The 14,653-nt window shown below is 41.8% G+C and overlaps 1 protein-coding gene across 9 annotated transcripts in view; it reads left to right on the top strand.

Annotated features, from left to right (window-relative positions):
* The window catches only part of plekha5 (pleckstrin homology domain containing, family A member 5), a 410,437-nt gene that overhangs the window by 208,971 nt on the left and 186,813 nt on the right, over positions 1-14,653 (top strand). For all 9 annotated transcript variants that reach the window (XR_005944853.1, XR_005944854.1, XM_041202944.1 and 6 more), the window contains exon 4: positions 1,645-1,728. Coding sequence is in view for 7 of the 9 variants with exons in the window: in XM_041202944.1 (XP_041058878.1) it covers positions 1,645-1,728 (84 nt within the window). In the remaining 2 variants the exon portion in view is untranslated. The remainder of the gene's footprint in view (positions 1-1,644; positions 1,729-14,653) is intronic.

Genomic DNA, 14,653 nt, shown 5'->3' with positions numbered 1-14,653 from the left:
GATTGTGGACCTAAGTAATGACTTTTATGACATTTGTTAAATTAAAAAAACTCTTTAAACTATAAGTTTATTTAAATGAACTGATGTGGATTTAATATAAACTGAATGAATAGAGAACCTCAAGATCCTGCAGACTTGTAATCTGGCACGATTGTTTCCACCAGTTAGTGAGAGGGTGATGAAACCACAAATTTAAAACTCCAGTTCTTGCAAAAGGGATTGGAGAGAGGTTGAAAAAGAGCCTGAGGGAGTTAAACACTTGAAGGAAAACTGAGATGGAGCAGGAAAATAGGAGCAGAAAGCTTCACTATGAAGTTTGCAGTGCTATTTACAGAATAGATTGTGATGTGTGTTTTGCACGGCCAGCTGATATGAATCTTTTGCAGCCATCAAGAAGTTACACTGTTTGAAATGGGAGTCTAATGATTTTTAAATAGCCGTGTTGTTGAATTGCCTCAATGCAGAAGAGGCAGATTTCACACCCCAGGCATATTACTATTTCAGGCAATTGTGTAAAATGGCAGAGGGTTCAAGTGTAGGAATGGAAGTATAGTCTTTGAAAAAACATGACTATCCTACTCATTTATTGAGCTGTGCTGTGTCTTATTGCAGATGGAGATGTTGGAGAGGAGGAAAAGGGACAAGATAGCAGATTCTCCACTTAAAACCTGAATGCTTCTGATTCATAGCATGGTTGTTAGAGCAATAGCTCCCACTGATGTTAATTAATACTCTGGTTCATTCCTGTGAAACATCAATTAATTGGGCCTACGCTCTGAAATGAGGGAAGTATATACTACATTTGGTTGAAATGGGATTGTATATCAGTCATAATTGACAGCATTCCTTAACAGTCAGCAGGATGCCATCCTTCAGCGGTTTGTTTCACATCTACTATCTGGAAATTTCATGCAGTAAGTTGATCATTATCCATGGAGAGAATAGAGGAGCTGACAATTCAGTTGCAGACCCTTCTTCAGAATTGCTCTAATGAATGAGCTGCGTCTGAAACATAGCTCATCTGTTCTCTTAAATAGTCAACAAATGTTTTCAGCATTTTCTGTTCCTATTTCAGGTTCCCAGCAGCTGTAGAGTTTTGCATTTTGTTATTTGATTAATAGACATCCTTCACATATTACACTCCATCGTCTGCTAACTTACTTGATGGGACTTATGCTGAAGTGAGTTGAGGTCTAAAAGAGAAAGTGGCAGTCTTAGTCATTATGCTCCATGACACGAATACAAACTTCTGAAGAAGAGCCATCTGGACTTGAAGCGTTAACTCTGTCATTCTCTCCACAGATGCTTTCAGACCTGCTGAGTTTTTCCAGCAATTGTTTTTGCTTCAGATTTCCAGCATCCGCAGTATTTTGCTTTTATGACACAAATACATTTGGGTTGTGCTTAATGTATGAGTTCTCCATAACCAATTAATCTGAGGTAAATTTAAACAGTGTTAATGTCCACCATTTAAAGATTAAAGATGACCTTACAAGGTAGGTAATCAACCAATGTACCTTTTGTAAGTGTGCCCATTAGCACATGATGCAGAACGATATGAGTTATCTCATTTAATAACTGAGAAATGTTAATTAAGGCATCGGCATAGTAAATTGAGACTTTTTTTCTTTTGTTTTTCTGCAGTCATAATGAGTGGAAGGTAACTTGCAAACATCCGGTGACAGGACATACATCACAAGAAAACTGTATATTTGTCATGAACGACAAGTAAGTCTTACAACTTTATCATTGTATGCTATGAAAAAAGGTTTACACAAGCAATAGAAATCTGTAAAACTATTTGAAATGCTTAATTTGTTGACTTAGAAATATTCAAGATGTTTGCCTAATTAATTTCAAAGCAGATGTTTTAAACGTTTGAGTTCTGTGGTTTTTTTCTTAGTGGGTTTTTGAGTGAATAGTTTTTTTTTCTGGGAAGACATCACAAAAATACTGCACTGTAATTGAAATTTCTGCAGAACATTCAAAGCATTTAATTACATGACCATAATTATACCCAAATGTTCACTGACTTAGCTTGTGCCAAATTCTCTGACCTTGATTCATTTGCTATTTTTACTGAAACTTCATGAAATTGCGACACGTCCATGCACTGTATCCAAGAACTTGACAAAGGGTGCATTACCAACAACAGATTTGTATTCCGTGGTGACATACTAAATCTCACTCAATCTCTTATTGCTGGAGGCCTGTCTTTTCCTGGGATACAGAAGCAGCCATCCAAAGCTTGTGCTTCCCCCATCTGGCTCCAAAACATGCCAGGCTGGCTTCCAACATGTGCTCCAATAATACCTTAAGAGCAGATTGCTGAAGGCCCATAATAGTGACCTCAAGCTCCCAGTTACTGCCTGTGCAAAATGTAGATCTGTTTTTTTTCCAAATGGTCATCAACGAGGCCACATTAAGAGAGAAAGTGCAGATAAAGGTCAGTGGAAGTGGCCCTTGGATGTTACAGGTCTCCGTCTCAAACACTACTTCAGTAGCAATATGAGACACTAAATTCTACAAACTCAGATTTGTTGTTTATGTATGAACTACTGAAATATAACATTTTTACATGTGTTTGCATGGTATTCCATTGAAATTGTAAACTTCCATTGTTGAATGTGTTTTTCACCAAAAGAAAGTCATTAAAATGCCATAAATCATCATCTGGGGTTGTGAAGTGTGGAAGAAGAATCACCCAGGGACACTATTCTCATGAGAAATACACTCCATATCAGTGCAACTTTGTTGATTATAAAGCGCCATTCTGAACTGTATGCTTAGCTTATATTTTCTCCTCATCAGTCTTGATCATTGCAAATGGATACCATAAAACCAGTTTGCTGTTCATTTTAAATAGTTTATGCATTGAAAGGCCCAAGAAGAGCTTCGTAGAATGTGTAGAAGTTAAAGGCACTGCCTAGTTAAGCACTAAGCCATACAAACCAGATACATCAACTTGATTCTGAATCTGTGTTAAAGTTAATTTATCGTAACCACAATAGGAATTGTGTTGCTACAATTGCCTTCCATGATCCTGTGCTAATTATCATCCATGGCAACTGTCATGTTGTAAGAACATAACATTAGAGATAGGAGCACGAGTAGGTCATTCAGCCCCTCAAGCCTGCCCCACCATTCAATAAGCTTCAACACCTCTTTCGTGCCAGCTCCTCATAGCTCTTAACTCTCCGATACTTCAAAAATCTATCTACCTCCTCTTTAAATACTTTCAGTGATCTAGCCTCCACAACTTTCTGTGTAGAGAAGTCCAGATATTTACTATCCCCGGAGAGAAGAAATTCCTTCACATCTCAGTTTTAAATGAGTGTCCCCTTATTCTTTAACTATATCCCCTAGTTCGAGATTCCCCCAACAGTAGAAACATCTTCTCAACATCTACTCTGTCAAGCCCCCTCAGAACCTTGTACATTTCAATAGGATAACCCCTCATTCTTCTAAACTCTAATGAATAAAGGCCTAACCTGTTTAGCCGTTCTTGATAAGTCAACCCTTTCATCCCAGGAATCAGCCTGGTGAATCTCTTTTGAACTGCCTCCAATGCCAGTACATCCTTTCTTAAATACGGAGACCAAAACTCTACTCAGCACTCCAGGTGCGTCCTCAGCAACACCCATACAGTTGTAACAAGACTTTCCATTTTTAAACTCTAACCCCCTAACAATACAAGCCAAAATTCCATTTGCCTTCTTGATTACTTGCTGCACCTGCATGCTAACTTTTTGTATTTCATGCACAAGAACGCCCAATTCCCTCTTGAGTTGCATATTTTTGGAGTCTCTCTCCATTTAAATAATAGTCTGCCTTTTGATTCTTCCTTCCAAAGTGCATGACCTCACACTTTCCTACATTAAACTCCATCTGCCAAGTTTTTGCCCACTCACTCAACCACTATCTATATCTCCTTGCAGATTCCTTATGTCCTCATCACAACATGCCCTCCCAACTATTTTTGTATCGTCAGCAAATTTCGATACATTACACTCTGCCTCCTTCCTCCAAGTCATTAATTTAGATAGTAAATAATTGAGGCCCTAGGAGGACCCTTGTGGCACTCGACTAGTTATATCTTTCCAACCTGAAAAAAACCCATTAACCCGACCCTCTGTCTTCTGTGTATTAACCAATCCTCAGTCCATGCTAATACATTACCCCCAGTAGGGTGAGCTCCTATCTTGTGCAATAACTTTTTATGAGGCACCTTATCGAATGTCTTCTGGAAATCCAAATACACTACATCTGCCGGTTCCCCTTTATCAACTCTTGTTATATATAAGCTGACAATGTTCTAACCCAATATTCAACTTGTTTGTATTTCAGGAGAAAACTAATATTTTCCACTGGGATTGGGGATTCAATATCAATCAATACAATTGTCTCCAGTCCTCCTTCACTAACATTCTGCTCAGTTAAAAGTTATTCAGTGAATGATGGCTGTGCATAAACTAGAGACAAACATGTTTTTTAAATGTGCTCATGGTCTCTGATGTCATGACTTCTCATGTTTTATGAAGTTTTTTGTCCCCAAAGAGGTTATAAACGTGCAAGCTGCTAAATTGTAATATGAAAAATGTAATTTTCCATAAAGAAACTTTTGGGAGCATGTTCAGATGTTGTCATATAAGGTATTTTCTTCAAGATGAGTTGTAGCTGCTTCAGTGAAATGTTGCATCAATGTCCCCATAACCCACCCAGAAAATAAATGGCATACCTTGAGTAGTTGTATGCCCCCTTTAGTAACAGTATGCCCCCCTTTGGTGGTTGCAGGCCCCCGTCAGTGGTTTCTTCTCCTTTCAGTCATTTCTAATCCCACCACTGTTGCAAACTTTTTTGTACTTCAGGATTTTCTCTTGTAATAAAATAGCTCAATTTTAAGATGTGCCCCTTTTAACTGAATTTTCAGTCTAACTTGTTTCCATACATAATGCCTACATCTGTTATTTCTGAGCTGTCAGCTTTGTTGTGGAAGGAAGGGAGCTATTTTTCATCTTTTGTTGGTATTTTGGGTTAGCATAAATGAGGATTGGGCTCCTGTGACAGCTTCCAGTTAAATAACCTCTCAAACATTCACTCTTGCTACACACATGAAGAATGATTATGGACAAAGTACTGTAAATCTACCAAGGAGTAAAGCTGTTGCCACTTCAAAATAAAAACTTTTTCAAGGATTATTCTGAAAAATTCTATTTTTGAAAGTTATTCAATGGTCATAAACTTTGGCAACAATCATTCTTGTTCATTGGCGAATATTATTTTTTTCACCTGATAGTTAGCATTTCTAAGTATTAGTCAATTGATAACTACTTTGTTTAGGTCAGTTCTGGGACTCACTCTCAGCCATTGGTTAATGACAGTTCTGGGTTTTAAAATGTACATAGAACGCCAGTAACCTACACCCATGCTACCTGATTCAATCATTAGAATATCCCTATTAAATCCAATGTTCGTTTTGGAGCTTCATTTCAATCCCTCCAAGGGATTTGAAATGAAATGAAATTCTTCGAAACAATATGAAGAATATGTCAATATATTCAGTGAGCCATTAAACTGCTAAAGATTTGTGCCGAAACAGTTGTGATAGTTCCTAAACATACCTATTAAAATAATTACTCATGAAACTGTGATACCTCTATCACTAGCACTTTCAAATTTCAGGATGCAAACTGCGTTTAACGTTTATCTTAGTAAACAGTTGTATAAAAGGAGTTTCTTTTGAAACAGAACAAATTAATTAAAAGCAGTGGAACTCTATCTTCTTGCTAACTGGGTAACAGTAGTTGATCCATTTCCGTTCTCTCAACATTTTTGACAAGTTGAAGTAAAGCCAAATTATGATCTTGATTTTATATATGAAATATGATTTAAACGGATCAAACCAGCCAATGTGTATGGGCTCACATTGAAAGTATGTCCTAAGACTGTTTTGGTAATTACAACTGGACTAATCTAATTGCAAGATTGCAGAATATAGTTGCCTTTTTGCTGTCCTTGAAAGAGAAACTTGCCTGAATCCACAGAATTGCTTCTAATGGCAACAGAAACATTTCAAATCATAAGGTTACTCATCAATGCATTCAACAGCAGCCACGTTGGCCCACACTTTGATGCAGCAGGGCATCTAATGGCATCCGTTGTTAGTTAGCTATGCACATTTACATTTTTTAATTTTTTTCATGACACATTGCAGTGTGTGTGAACTGATGATGTGTTGTGAGGAAGACAGGATTGAGTGAACAGGATAAGCAACTATATCTCAGTGAAGAATTGTGAAATTAACAGCAGGACGATGGGGGAAAAAAGTATAAATGTAGAGTGGGTGAATTGAATGTTAAATCAGGGCCAGGAAGAGGAAGACAAACTGGATTGAGAAAAAGGGAGGAGAAAAAGGGACACAGAATTTTTTTTAATTAATTTTTGATTTGACATTTTAAAAACCTTCAACAGCAATTACTACCTGAAGAAATGAAATTCCACACTTATTAATCATTTTCAGTTAGAGAGGTGGATTATCAGTAATTGACAATTACCATGTAAAAAGGTGCTTGCGCTTGTAATGCAAATTCTTAACTCGGCTATTTTGATAGAAAAATCTAGGCTTTTTAAAAAAAAATACTTGTAGCAACTTCAGCAATATTAGACGTCCAGCTGATGTGAGCTTGCACGCCGGCCTTTCACTTTTGAGACAAGGCTTGTATCCAGCTCAGACCAATGGGATAGAAATCTCGTCTTGATTTCTTGATGCAAGGATCCTATATAAACTGAGTTACAAATGATAATTTCCATCAGTTTCTGGTGGATGTGGATCCAAAATATCTCCAAATGAATAACCAGATTTACAGGAGCTGCAGATCAGTTCTCAAAGTCTGTACTGAAGCCTGTTGTAAGTAGTATTAGTCTGTGTTTATTAAGTCAGATTTTGCTGTCAAAGTAACAGTCAGGCTGTTGGCACTCATTGTTATTTATGGGCAAGTGGTAGAGCAACTTCAGGCCAATAGCAGATACATGATTAAATACCAATATCCAAAAGTGACTGCCCAAATTGCTTCATTCTGCAGTGCTGCTTTGGGCTGCATTAGAGTGTTTAAGTTGAAATTTGGTGAGAGAGGGACTTTTAAGGATTAATTTCTATCTAAAGTCTAATCTTTCTTTAACTTAACAACTAACTAACAGTCGCTCTTTGGGCTGGAGAAGGTGGGTTTTAGTCCAGCTTTAAAACAGAGGTTATACAGGTTCTTCTTGCAGCTGCATCTGGCTAATTAGTTAACTGGCTTAAACAGCTTTTCAAAAGCCAGGTTCAGACAGTGTAAAAGCAAGCCATCGATAGTGCTGCTTTTGTCTGCCCTGGAGTGCTGCTTTGGGCTTCACTAGAGTCCTTAGGTTGGAGTTTGGTGCAAGGAGGAGTTTGGTGAAGAGGGAAGGATCGATCCTTTATTTTTCTAACTTTGCTCAGTAAGAAGAGCGGAGGCCTTGGTAAGTAGGACCTGGTAAGTATTTCTTCTGCCCTTAATATTCTCTAAACTAGATAAAGTAAAAGTAAAGAGGGCAATTTAAGGGTAAGTCATGGTAGGGCAGCTCGGCCAAGTGGAATGCTCCTTTGCGATGTGGGATGCCAAGGGCACTTCCAGCATCCAGGGTGACCATGTGTGCAGGAAGTGTCTCCAGTTACACTACTAGAAAACTGCATTTCAGAGTAGGTGCTTCTGATGGAGTCACTGTGGAGCATCCGCAAGGACAAGGCATGAGACCTTTGTAGATAGCACGTACAATGAAGTGGTCGCAGCGCAGGTAGAGTGCACAGGCAGAAAGGAAATGGGCCGCTGCCAGAGTAAAAACAATAGGCAGGTGTTGCAGGAGTCCCCTGGGTCCATCTCCCCCTCTAACAGATTTTCTGTTTTGGATTCTGCTGGGAGAGATAGTATCTCCTGGGAATGCAGCAAGAGCCAAGTCCATGGCACCACAAGTGGCTCAGCTGCATGCGGGGGCAGTGGTGGGGAGAGAGGAATGAGTGGGAGAGCAATAGTGATAGGGGATTCTATTGTAAATGGAACAGGGGTAGACATTTCTGCAGCCACAGATGTGACACCAGGATGGTATGTTGCCTCCCTGGTGCCAGGATCAAGGATATCACTGAGTGGTTGCAGGATATTCTGAAGTGGGAGGGCGAACAGCCAGAAGTCGTGGTTCATATCGGTACCAGCGACATAAATAAAAATGGGAATGAGGTCCTGAAAGCAGAATATAGGGAGCTAGGGAATAAGTTAAAAGGCAGGATCTCAAAGGTAGCGATCTCAGGATTACTCCGAGTGCAAGTGAGATCAGGAATAGGAGAATAGACCAGATCAATGTGTGGCTGTAGAGATGGTATAGGATGGAGGGATTTAGATTCCTGAGGCGCTGGGACTGATTCTGGGGAAGATGGGACCTGTACAAGCTGGGCAGGTCACGGCCCAGCAGGGCCAGGACCAATATCCTCACGGGCATTCACTGGTACTGTGGGGGAGGGTTTAAACTAGGCTGGCAGGGGGATGGGATCCTGAGCAGGGAGACACATGAGAGGGAAAATAAAGATAGAAATGAAAGGCAGAAAAGTAGAAAGCAAATGTGGAAGGCAGAGGAAACAAGGGCTAGTAGCAAATAAGGCCATAGTACAAAAAAAAAATCTGTAAAACTGTTTAAAACAAAACAAGTCTAAAAGCATTGCATCTGAATGCATGGAGCATTTTCAATAAGATAGATGAATTATCAGTGCAAATAGATGTACACAGGTACGATATGATTGTGATTACGGAGATATAGCTGCAGGGTAACCAAGGCCGGGGACTGAATATCGAAGGGTACTCGATATTTAGGAAGGTCAGGCAAAAGGGAAAAGGAGGTGAAGTGGCATTGTTTGTTAAGGATGAAATCAGTGCAATAGTGAGAGAGGATATTGGCTCAAAGTCTAGATATAGAATGAGTCTGGGCAGAGCTAAGAAGCAACAAAGGGCGGAAAGCATTAATGGGAGTCATCTATATGCCTCCAAACGGTTGTGATAAGGTAGGGGACAGCATTAAAAAAGAAATTAGAGATAGATGTAACAAGGGGCCTACAATAATCATGGGTGACTTTAATCTACACATAGACTGGGCAAACCGAGTTAGCAATAGAACTGTGGCGGATGAATTCCTGGAGTGTGTACGAGATAGTTTTTTAGACCAGTATGTCCAGGAACCGACTAGGGAACAGGCTATTCTAGATTTGGTATTGTGCGTTGAGAAGGGATTAAATAATCTTATTGTGTGAGGTCCTTCAGGGAACAGTGACCATAACATGATAAAAATCCATCATTAGGATGGGAAGTGAAGTAGTCTGATCTGATACTAGGGTCCTAAATCTAAACAAAGAAAACTACGAAGGTATGAGGTGTGAGTTGGCAAAGATGGATAGAGGTGGATAGGCAATGGCTAATACTTAAGGAACGAATGTATGCATTACAACAGTTATACATTAATAAAAACAAAAAACTGTGGATGCTGGAAATCCAAAACAAAAACAGAATTACCTGGAAAAACTCAGCAGGTCTGGCAGCATCAGCGGAGAAGAAAAGAGTTAACGTTTCGAGTCCTCATGACCTTTCAACAGAACTGATCTTTCTTTACAAGGAGAGGGAAATATAAGCTGGTTTAAGGTGGCGGGGGGGGAGAAGTGGAGGGTGGGGGTGTGGGGTGTTAGGATAGGAGCAGATCATCAAAAGATGTCACCGACAAAAGAACAGAGAGGTGTTGAAGTTGGTGATATTATCTAAACGAATGTGCTAATTAAGAATGGATGGTAGGGCACTCAAGGTATAGCTCTAGTGGGGGTGGAGGAGCATAAAAGATTTAAAAATAATGGAAATAGTGGGAAAAGAAAAATCTTTATAAATTATTGGAAAAAAAAACAAAAGGAAGGGGTAAGAAACAGAAAGGGGGTGGGGATGGAGGAGGGAGCTCAAGACCTAAAGTTGTTGAATTCAGTATTCAGTCCGGAAGGCTGTAAAGTGCCTAGTCAGAAGATGAGGTGCTGTTCTTCCAGTTTGCGTCGGGCTTCACTGGAACAATGCAGCAAGCCAAGGACAGACATGTGGGCAAGAGAGCAGGGTGGAGTGTTAAAATGGCAAGCGACAGGGAGGTTTGGGTCATTCTTGCGGACAGACCGCAGGTGTTCTGCAAAGCGGTTGCCCAGTTTACGTTTGGTCTCTCCAATGTAGAGGAGACCGCGTTGGCAGCAACGAATACAGTAGACTAAGTTGGGGGAAATGCAAGTGAAATGCTGCTTCACTTGAAAGGAGTGTTTGGGCCCTTGGACGGTGAGGAGAGAGGAAGTGAAAGGGCAGGTGTTACATCTTTTGCGTGGGCATGGGGAGGTGCCATAGGTGGGAGTTGAGGAGAAGGGGGTGATGGAGGGGTGGACCAGGGTGTCCCGGAGGGAACAATCCCTACAGATTGCCGACAGGGGGGGTGAGGGGAAGATGTGTTTGGTGGTGGCATCAAGCTGGAGTTGGCGGAATTGGCGGAGGATGATCCTTTGAATGCAGAGGCTGTTGGGGTGATAAGTGAGGACAAGGGGGACCCTATCATGTTTCTGGGAGGGAGGAGAAGGCTTGAGGGCGGGTGCTCGGGAGATGGGCCGGACATGGTTGAGGGCCCTGTCAACGACTGTGGGTGGAAAACCACGGTAAAGGAAGAAGGAGGACATGTCAGAGGAACTGTTTTTGAAGGTATCATCATCGGAACAGATGCAACGGAGGCGAAGGAACTGAGAGAATGGGATGGAGTCCTTACAGGAAGCGGGGTGTGAGGAGCTGTAGTCGAGGTAGCTGTGGGAGTCGGTAGGCTTGTAATGGATATTGGTGGATAGTCTATCACCAGAAATTGAGACAGGTCAAGGAAGGGAAGGGAAGTGTCAGAGATGGACCACATGAAAATGATGGAGGAGTGGAGATTGGAAGCAAAATTAATACATTTGTCCAAGTTCCGACGAGAGCATGAAGCAGCACCAAAGTAATCATCGATGTACTGGAGAAAGAGTTGTGGAAGGGGGCCGGAGTAGGACTGGAACAAGGAATGTTCCACATACCCCATAAAGAGACAGGCATAGTTGGGGCCCATGCGGGTACCCATAGCCACACCTTTTATTTGGAGGAAGTGAGAGGAGTTGAAGGAGAAATTGTTCAGTGTGAGAACAAGTTCAGCCAGACGGAGGAGAGTAGCGGTGGATGGGGATTGTTCGGGCCTCTGTTCGAGGAAGAAGCTAAGGGCCCTCAGACCATCGTGGTGGGGGATGGAGGTGTAGAGGGATTGGACGTCCATGGTGAAGAGGAAGCGGTTGGGGCCAGGGAACTGGAAATTGTTGATGTGACGTGAGGTGTCAGAGGAATCATGGATGTAGGTGGGCAGGGACTGGACAAGGGGAGAGAGAAGGGAGTCAAGATAACGAGAGATGAGTTCCGTGGGGCAGGAGCAAGCTGACACGATCAGTCTACCAGGACAGTTCTGTTTGTGGATTTTGGGTAGGAGGTAGAAGCGGGCCGTCCGAGGTTGGGCGACTATCAGCTTGGAAGCTGTGGGAGGAAGATCCCCAGAGGAGATGAGGTCAGTGACAGTCCTGGAAACAATGGCTTGATGTTCAATGGTGGGGTCATGGTCCAAGGAAAGGTAGGAGGAAGTGTCTGCGAGTTTACACTCAGCCTCTGCGAGGTAGAGGTCAGTGCGCCAGACAACAACAGCACCACCCTTGTCAGCGGGTTTGATGACAGTGTCAGGGTTGGACCTGAGAGAACAGAGTGCAGTAAATTCAGAGAGAGAGAGATTAGAATGGGTGAGAGGAGCAGAGAAATTGAGACAATTAATGTCGCACTGACAGTTCTCAATGAAAAGATCAAGAGAAGGTAAGAATCCAGAGGGAGGGGTCCAGGTGGAGGGAGAATATTGGAGGTGGGTGAAAGGATCCGTTGAACGGGGAGAGGACTCCTGCCCAAAGAAATGAGCTCGGAGACTAAGACGGTGGAAGAAGAGTTCAGCATTGTGCCGAGCCCAAAATTCATTGAGATGAGGGCGTAAGGGTATGAAACTAAGTCCTTTGCTGAGCACTGAACGTTCAGCGTCGGAGAGGGGAAGTTCAGGGGGTATATTGAATACACGGCTGGGGCTGGGATTGGAAGATGGGGTGGGGACGGAGGGACAGCAGGGGTGGAGGGTCCTAGATGGGTGTTGGTGTCGATGAGTTACTGGAGCTTGCGCTCCTTAGCACTTGAGAGAAAGAGAAAAAGTTTCTTGTTGAGGCGTCGGATGAGAAGAATAAAATGAAACTGGGGGCACGCGCAGCTTTGGAAAAGGGTGCGGAGGTGCTGCTGGAGGGAGAGGTCGAGTGTGTTCATATGGCGGCGCGTGGCACTGAGTGTGGATCTCAGAATGTGACGGGAACAGCAGTCTGAGAAACGTTTTATGTCCTGGAGATACCTGTAATCCTGGGTGGGTTCAGAATATGAGGGGTGGAATTTCAGTTGAAATCCACGTGGGGTAAGTCGGAGACAGAGACAGTCACTGAGAAAGGAGATATGGCTGTGAAAGCGGGTTTTAGTAAACACCTTGTCAAACCTTTCCAGCGCAAAAACACAACAGAAAAAGCGGCCCAACCATGGCTAACAAAAGAAATTAAGGATAGTATTAGATCCAAAGAGCAGTCAAAGTTACTAAAAAATAGTAGCAAGCCTGAAGATTGGGAGCAGTTTCGAATTCAGCAAAGGCGGACCAAGAGATTGATTAAGAGGGGAAAGTAGAGAATGAGAGTAAACATGCAAGAAACATAAAAGCGGACTCTAAAAGCTTCTATAGGTATGTAAAAAGAAAAAGATTAGTGAAGACAATCCGAAGCAGGAGAATTTGTTATAGAAAACAAGGAAATGACAGAGCAATTAAATAACTATTTTAGTTCTGTTTTCACAGAGGAAGACACATAACTTCCCATAAATGACAGAGAACCAAAGGTCTAGTGAGAAAGAGGAATTGAAGGAAGTTAGTATTACTAAAATGATAGTGCTGGGGAATTAATGGAACTGAAAACCAATAAATCCTCATAGCTTGATAATCTACATCCCAGGGTACTAAAGGAGGTGGCCATGGAAATAGTGGATGTATTGGTTGTCTTCACCCAAAATCTGTAGATTCTGGAGCAGTCCTGGCAGATTTGAGGGTAACAAATGTAACCCCACTATTTAAAAAAGGGGGGTAGAAAACAGCGAATTACAGACCAGCTAGCCTAGCATCAGTAGTCGCAAAAATGCTAGAGTCTATTATAAGGGATGTGATAATGGGATTAGACAAAGTCAACTTAGATTTATGAAAGGGAAATGATGTTTGACAAACCTACTGGAGTTTTTTTGAGGACATAACTAGCAGAATAGATAAGGGAGAAAGAACCAGCAGGAGTGGTGTATTTGGATTTTCAGAAAGCTTTTGATAAAGTCCCACATAAGAGGTTAGTGTATAAAATTAAAACACATGGGGTTGGGGGTAATGTATTGGCATAGATTGAGAATTGGTTAGCAGAAAGAAAACAGATATAAACAGGTCCTTTTTGAAGCGGTGTAGGCAGTGACTATTGGAGTATTGCAGGGATCAGTGCTTGGGCCCCAGCTATTCACAATATATATCAATGATTGGATGAGGGAACCAAATGTAATATTTCCAAGTTTGCTGACAACACAAGACAAGGTGGGAATGTGAACGGTGAAGAAGGTGGTAAGAAGGTTCAAGACGATTTAGACAGGTTGAGTGAGTGGGCAAATACACGGCAGATACAGTATAATGTGGATAACTGTGGAGTTATCCACTTTGGTAAGAGAAACAGAATGGTAGAGTATTACTTAAATGGTGATAGATTGGGAAAAGTGATTGTACAAAGGGACTTGGATGTCCTTGTACTCCGATCACTGAAAGCAAGGATGCAGATGCAGCAAGCAGTTAAGAAGGTAAATGGTATGTTGGCCTTCATTGTGAGAGGACTTGAGTACAGGAGTAAAGATGTCTTACTGCAGCTGTACAGGGCCTTGGTAAAACCACACCTAGAGTATTGTGTGCAGTTTTGGTCTGTTTAGCCAAGAAAGGATATACTTGCCATAGAGGGAGTACAGCGAAGGTTCACCAATTCACCACACTGATACCTAGGATGTCAGGATTGTCGTATGAGGAGCGATTGGGCTGACTAAGTCTGTATTCACTGGAGTTTATAAGAATGAGAGGGGATCTCATTGTAATGTATAAAATTAAGACAGGGATGGACAAACTGGATGCAGGGATGATGCTTCCTCTGGCTGGGGGGGCCTAGAACAAGGGGTTGCAGTCTCAGGATATGGAATATGCCATTTAGGACTGAGATTTAGAGAAACTTCTTCACTCAGAGGGTGGTGAACCTATGGAATTCTTTACCACAGAAGGCTGTGGAGGCCAAGTCATTAGCAGATATGTGGTTAAATACCAATATATCTGAGGGGAGGCGATGGTGTGATGGTATTGTCATTGGAATAGTAAACCAGAGACAGGGAATTTGAGTGCAATAAAAAATCTGGAATTAAAAGTCCAATGATGACATGAAACCATTGTTGAT

Source organism: Carcharodon carcharias, chromosome 13, assembly GCF_017639515.1.
Source record: "Carcharodon carcharias isolate sCarCar2 chromosome 13, sCarCar2.pri, whole genome shotgun sequence".
Taxonomy (NCBI): domain Eukaryota; kingdom Metazoa; phylum Chordata; class Chondrichthyes; order Lamniformes; family Lamnidae; genus Carcharodon; species Carcharodon carcharias.
The sequence above is the reverse complement of the archived record's forward strand: the minus strand, read 5'-3'. Positions and strand labels throughout refer to the sequence as shown.